The sequence below is a fragment of the Galeopterus variegatus genome, unplaced genomic scaffold (genome assembly GCF_000696425.1).
Source record: "Galeopterus variegatus unplaced genomic scaffold, G_variegatus-3.0.2 Scaffold5774, whole genome shotgun sequence".
Taxonomy (NCBI): Eukaryota; Metazoa; Chordata; class Mammalia; order Dermoptera; family Cynocephalidae; genus Galeopterus; species Galeopterus variegatus.
The window spans coordinates 116010-122407 of NW_007731885.1; the positions used below are offsets into that span (position 1 = coordinate 116010).

Here is a 6398-nt window from a genome sequence, read left to right on the forward strand (position 1 = left end):
ATATATTACTTTTGTAATTTAAAACTAATGTGATTTCTTAAAGATCCTTTTAAGGTCAACGTTGGGAAAGGGAAGTTTACCCACTGTGGAAATGCTGGTTGGAGATATGTCCAGATCTGTGTGGAGTCAAAAGGAAGCAGCCACACTGAAAGCAGAGGAGAAGCCACTTACCTCTTTGCAAACATTTTCCCTGGAGGCTGAGAGTGGAGCAGAGGTGTTCTCTGCACCCTGCTCTGGGGAGACCCCAAAAGCAGGGAAAGCTGCTTCCTTCTGGAACCCCTGGGGGTGAGGGCAGACCCTGCAGGCCCAGCCCAGCCGGCTCCTTCCCCACCCAAGTGCTGACCATGGAGTTTTCTGCTCCAAGCTTCTTCCCTCCCCTCCCTGCTCTTTCTAGGACTTATACCTTGTTCCTTTCACACCCTTCTCTCTCTCTTCTTTGCATCCTACATTTCCAAGTTCCAAAAAAAAAAAAAAAAAAAAAAAAACAGGCCACACAGAGTTTCAAGTATTTGATTATTTTTCTACTCCACTGAGGAGGCTGAAAATTATAATAATTACAATGACTTGCAGAAGAAGATGGGACCTCAGCCTCCATGGGGTCTGAGACTCTCAAACCATTTTCTTTCTATCTTTCCTCAATGCCTCCCCATACCTCTGACTCTATTTTTCTTCCTTTCTTCAAAATAGCCAGTGGAGAGGCTGGGGGACAGGGCAGAAATGTGGTGCAGTTAGACAGACGTGCCGGGGATCAGGGCTCCTAGCCGGTAATGTTCTGCGTCATCTCACACACCCAGCGGTGCAGCTCCTGGCAGGCGATGTTGTTCCAGCGACCATTCCACTCGACTTCGGCACAGCTTTCACTTCTACCCACCTCGTACCCCCGCCAGTAACCTGGCCGAGGGAAACCCCAGGTCCTAAGAAGGCAAAAAGCTCAAGTTTTGACCTCCCCCCATCCCAGGAGTCCTCACGCCCACCCCGGACAAGCACAGCCTTGGAGGTGTTCAGTGGCAAAAGGTGCAGCCTTGTAGGTCGGGAGCCTGGGGAGCAGAGGGTTGGGGAATTTTGTCCCAGAGGGAGGGTGGGAGTGTAGGAAGAAAGGCCAGGTGGCCATCCCCCAGACAAACTATCAAGGAGATAGAGAGAGGGAGGCCACGTACCTGTAGCCGTACCTATAGTCGGTACCATCCACCCATTTCCAGGTTCCATCACTATCCGTGAGCCCTATCCAGGTAGCGAAAGGTCTTGTGTGCTCTATAATGAATTTCTGGAAAACAGGAGGGAGGAAGGTTTCTAGTTCCTTGCACCTTTATCCTGCCTCCATGCAGGCATCTGAGCTGAGGCCCCTCAGCCTTCCCCATCTGCCCGCAGGCTGAAGCATCAGCCCCCAGCACGACTGCTGCCTTGCTTTTTCTTCTGTCATCATAGCTGTTGTTTAGTGAACATTTACTGGGCTAGACTTTGTGCTAAGTACCTTACAAGGATGATCTCATTCAATCCTCCGAAGTCCTCTACGTTGGGTGCCATAATGATTCACACTTTGCAGGTACAGTCACACATCGCATGACAACATTTTGGTCGACAACAAACTGCATATAGGACGGTGGTCCCATATGATTACAATGGCTATACCATATAACCTAGGTGTGTAGTAGGCTGTACCATCTAGGCTTGTGTAAGTACACTCCGTGACATTCACACAACAATGAAATCGCCCAGCGGTACATTTCTCAGAGCGTATGCCATCGTTAAGTGAGGCATGACTGGTAGACCCAGAGAGCCAATCCAGTACCTGAGTTGTGACCACTGTCCTCTGTTCACAGTCCTGCTCCAGTGTCCCACTTCATTCCCAGTTCCTGGCTTCTGCTCCAAATCCTGTCATCTCCCTGTCTTCCACCCACAACCTCAAACTTTTGTAATCCTGATCCTAGTCCCTGCTCCTGCTGCCCCCAAAGACACCACACCCATCAAGGATCTCAGTTTCACTCGCCTCTCAGGTACATACATCTGCCCTTGGTTGCTCTTGCTTCCATGTGTAGCTGCCATTTCCTAAGGTTTGCCAGGCCCTAGAGCTTCCAACCTTGGACTTACTGCCAAGAGCCCCATTATGACCTGGCTACATGGAGTCTGGCAGTCTGTGCTGAAAATAGGAGGATGCCCTGGTATCAGAGGGCAACCAAGTCAGCCAGCTGGCAGGGGCTTGGATGAAGACCATCTCTGAGCTTGCAGAGAGAGCTCCCCAGGACTCAGGAACACCCCCTAGGCCAATAGCCCCCCAAGTAGCTTTCTCATACAGATATGGCTATTCCTGGGGACTTAAGTCCCATGGTTTGGTAGAGAAGCAGGGGGAAGGTGTGGTCACCTCCTTTTGTGGAGGAAGCAGAGTGATGGGTTGACCAACAGGCACACCTAACAATTCTCTTTGACAGCATATGAAGGGTCCCCAACTGCATTTGGAGGAAAATTGCCTAATTCCATTTATGCTCCTACAGACACAACTAACCTTGCAATTAGTCACCTCATCTGAGGGCAGGAATAGAGATGAAGTTCATTTTCAGTTATTCTCATGATCTTTTTTTTTTTTTTTTCGTGTCTGGCAATGGATCGCAACCCTCAGTGTCGCGCCCGTACCGGACCGGGACCGACAACGGGATCGCAACCCTCGGTGCTGCACCCCGCACCTCGCTCAACCAGTGAGCGGGAACCGGTCTGTATGTGGGACCCTTACTGTAGCACCCTTAAATTCTAAAATCCTGCAAAAGACAGCGTCCTGTGCACGAAGGGGCAACCCTCAGAGGCTGGTGAAGCAGCTCCCAAAATTCAGAGGTGTCAACAGAGCTGAAGAGAAAGTGCTTGGAGACAAGATATTCCATTTGCTGCTACCTGCTGCCCCAGTACCCTCATCCTATTGCCACAGGAATCAGAATAGAGGAACAACAAATATGAATCATCAATATCCAGCCCTTGTGTGAAATCCTGAGAAGAGAAATCAAATAGTGCCAGATGATCAGAAAAGATAGTCCAGGATAATTCATCCTGCCTTTGCTGGCTGAAAAACAAGAGAGAAAGGATTGTACCCATTCGTAAAACTGGCAGAGAAGGAAAATCATCATGGAACTCATGGCCCCAAGAAAGAGGAAGATGAGGAAGAGCAGAAAGAGGAATAAATAAATGTGACATTAAAAAAGAAGAGAGGAGTGAAAAATACACACTTTGAAAAGAAGACTTGCTTCAGAGTACAAGGGATTGTAGGAGAACAGTTTTCTCACAGCCTCAAAAAATTAAAGAGGAGATGGATGACATAAAATATCAAAAAAGATATCAAAGAAGAGAAGAGAACACAATGATAAGGAAAGGAATTGGAGAGCAAATGTTGAGCTATACTTTTAAAAAATAAAAAGCAACTCTTCAGAAAATCAAGACTGAACTATGAAAGATGAGCTTGAGAAAAGGACCCAGAATGCTGAGGAGAAGAGGAAATGATGGAAGCAGTGGTAACTATGGCGGGTAGATGGTGGAGACAGGTGTGGATGACATGCTCCAGAGGAAAAGAGAGCAAATGGACAAGAAAAAATGTTCACAGATGTGATTAAAGGAAATCTTCTAAACTGTTGGAAGACCTAACTTTACATATTAAAAGGAATCTCCTGGTACAGAAAGAAAAAAAAAAAAAAACAGAGACTGAGCAACAGCAAGATACAGCTGGATGAGGTTAATGAAATTCAAGAATAGAAAAGACTTCTTCAGCTATTCTGACAAAATACTTAAGGAACCTAGGAAAGAAAAAAGTCAGGCATGTGAGAAAAAGTGTGCTGGATTCCTCATCTTTCATATGGAAAGTTACATAAACTCTTTTAGTTTTTGAAGCCAACAAGTTTCAGCCCACCATTTAAAGTTATAAAAATGATCATGAGAATAACTGAAAATGAACTTCATCTATTCCAAAATACCATAGGGAAGAAAAAAAAAAGACAAATATCACATAGCACGTGTGACAAAACAAAAGAAGCATATAAAACAGAAAAAAGGATTTAGATTAAAAATATCTATTTAAAAATAAATGTAAATGGCATATACTCATCTATTAAAAGAAAAGGTACTCATTAAATTTTTAAAAATCAAAAACAAAACCTATACACAACCTATATGAGAAATACCCTAAGGTTGGCTGTGCAGTAAGCATCCCTCGGGAGAATGCCCAGGATGGACCCAAGATTAATTAAATCAGAATATTTATGAAATATTTACCAGAGGTCCATATTTTTTAGAAACTCTTTAAGAGATTGCAATGTATAGCCAAGGCTGAGAATCACTAATTTAAAACAAAGAGATTCAAAAAGGTTAGAAATGAAAGGATAGACAGAGATACACCAAACAAATGCAAGTGAAAAGAAATCAAGGACCATGGTATTTATATACCAAATAAAGATGAATTCAAGGCAGAAAGCATGGAGTGGGACACTGACATTCATTTCAAAATGATGAAAGCACGATCCACCATGAAGTTGTAGCTGAAATGAACTTGGTGTGTGCCAAGTGACAGAGTGCTGAAATCTCAGGTTGAACAGCATGAAATTGACATTTTTATAGGTCAAAATTGATGAGCAATTTCAACCTGATCAGTTAAGCAATATGTTTATAATCACTCTGCCATGTAAAGCATGGACACAGCCTGATGCACAGCAAACACTCAGTAAATATGTTCTGGCCTCTGTATCACCTGGTTTAATTACTGTGGCACTATGACACTTTCAAGTTTGTACAGAGCAAAGCCCTTGCAGACACCACAGTACCAAGGCAGCACATAGTAGTTCAGAACAGTGGCTGAAGAGGCCCAGTGGATCTGATCTCTTGCTCCATCGTGACTTGCTAGCTGTGTGGCTAGTTCCTTACGCTTTCTGATCCTTAGTGCCCTCATCTCTCCCTCCCTCAAAGTGGGGATAATAAGAGTGTCTGCTCTGTAGGAGATTAAAGAAGTGATATATGAAAGTGCCTGGTATATAGCAAGTACTCAGAAAATGCTACCATTATTACCCCCCTTTTCCTATCTATTCTAATGGGTTGGTTCTTCCCCAAGACCTGTGGTGTTCAGGGTTGCTGTCTGGTGGCAGCAGTGGGAAGGGAAGACATGGAGCTCCTTGGAGGGACCCGGTAACCCAGTGCAGGTGAGTCACTGGAATTGTGCCCGTGCCATTCCTTTCACCCAAGTGACCACCACATCCGAAGGCCAGCACAGCAAGAAGGGACTCAACACCTCCACTGTGTCCTCCACCTACATCCTGGCCCTGTCGGTCATTCTGTGTCACATTCTGTCTTCAAACCTGCTCCCCATCCCCTGGTCACCCAGCTCCTGTCTCTTTGCCTGAGCTCCTGGCTCTCTCACCTCTCCCTGAAATCTCCCACCTCTCAGTATCAATGGCTGCACCACTGTGAACCTCCAGAACGCTACCACACTTCTGCTTCTGGAGCCTTCCTTAGGCTCAAAAGAAAAAGTTGCATTTAAGGGTTTCCTCCTGCCCTTGGGAAGCACGGGCTCACCTGCTCCTCCCAGGAGTTGATGACCACCAGGTTGGCGTTCTCCAGCTGGCAGTATTTCTCAGCCTCGGGCCAGGTCTTCCCAGTGCGAGAGAACCAGTAGCAGCTGCCTCTATGCTCCACCCAGTTAACAGGGCAGCATTCTGTGGCTGAGGGGACAAAGAGGAGAGGGAGCTGAGAGCCAGCTGGAGGGGACAGGACCCTAGGACTGGAGATCCCCCTTCACTACCGTTGCTCTGGAAGAATGCCATCCAACAAGCCAGGGCGCGCAGATCAACTGGGAAGTGCTTCAGATGAAGGAGCAAGGAGGCGTGATCTAGGGGACAGATGGACAGACAGTGACATGGGCAGACATGTGGGTCCCCACCTACCAAACCAGGCACAGGACTCCAGCCTTTGGCTGGGAAGGCACAGATATATACACAGAAACACACCACACACATACACACAGAGAGACACACCAAACACCACACCACACAACATGCACACACGCTGGGACGGTCTCTGACCTGCTTTAAGGTCCTGCTGCTGTTTCTTCAGCTTGGCTCCCAGAGATGTTATCTTGTCACCTGTGCTACCTCCTGAAAAAGAGGGAAGCTAAGCTGTCTGCCCTCCGTCTGCCCCTTGAGCATTCCCCCATCCTCACGCTCCCGGGTGCCAGTCAGGGGCCATCCCCCTGACCCAGGACATGGCCAAGTCTACCACCTGGCCTCCCTGCCTCCACCCAGGCTCCCTACACTGCCACAGTGGCTCAGGTCACTCTCCTGATTCAATCCCTGCAATCCTCAGTTTCTCAAAATAAAGCCTCACTCTGTCAGCCCCACCTATCAGCATGGCTCGCACCCCCCCCCCCCCCCCTCTCCGCC

General features: G+C 47.1%; 1 protein-coding gene across 4 annotated transcripts in view; it reads right to left on the reverse strand.

Annotated features, from left to right (window-relative positions):
• Positions 1 to 593: 593 nt before the first annotated feature.
• ASGR2 (asialoglycoprotein receptor 2) overlaps positions 594 to 6398 on the reverse strand; it is an 11869-nt gene continuing 6064 nt past the window's right edge. For all 4 annotated transcript variants that reach the window (XM_008589953.1, XM_008589952.1, XM_008589951.1 and 1 more), the window contains exons 4-8: positions 6042 to 6113; positions 5759 to 5848; positions 5536 to 5681; positions 1158 to 1264; positions 594 to 914 (exon numbers count right to left, since the gene is read on the reverse strand). In XM_008589953.1, the coding sequence (XP_008588175.1) occupies positions 758 to 914; positions 1158 to 1264; positions 5536 to 5681; positions 5759 to 5848; positions 6042 to 6113 (572 nt within the window). In that variant the 3' untranslated portion in view covers positions 594 to 757. The remainder of the gene's footprint in view (positions 915 to 1157; positions 1265 to 5535; positions 5682 to 5758; positions 5849 to 6041; positions 6114 to 6398) is intronic.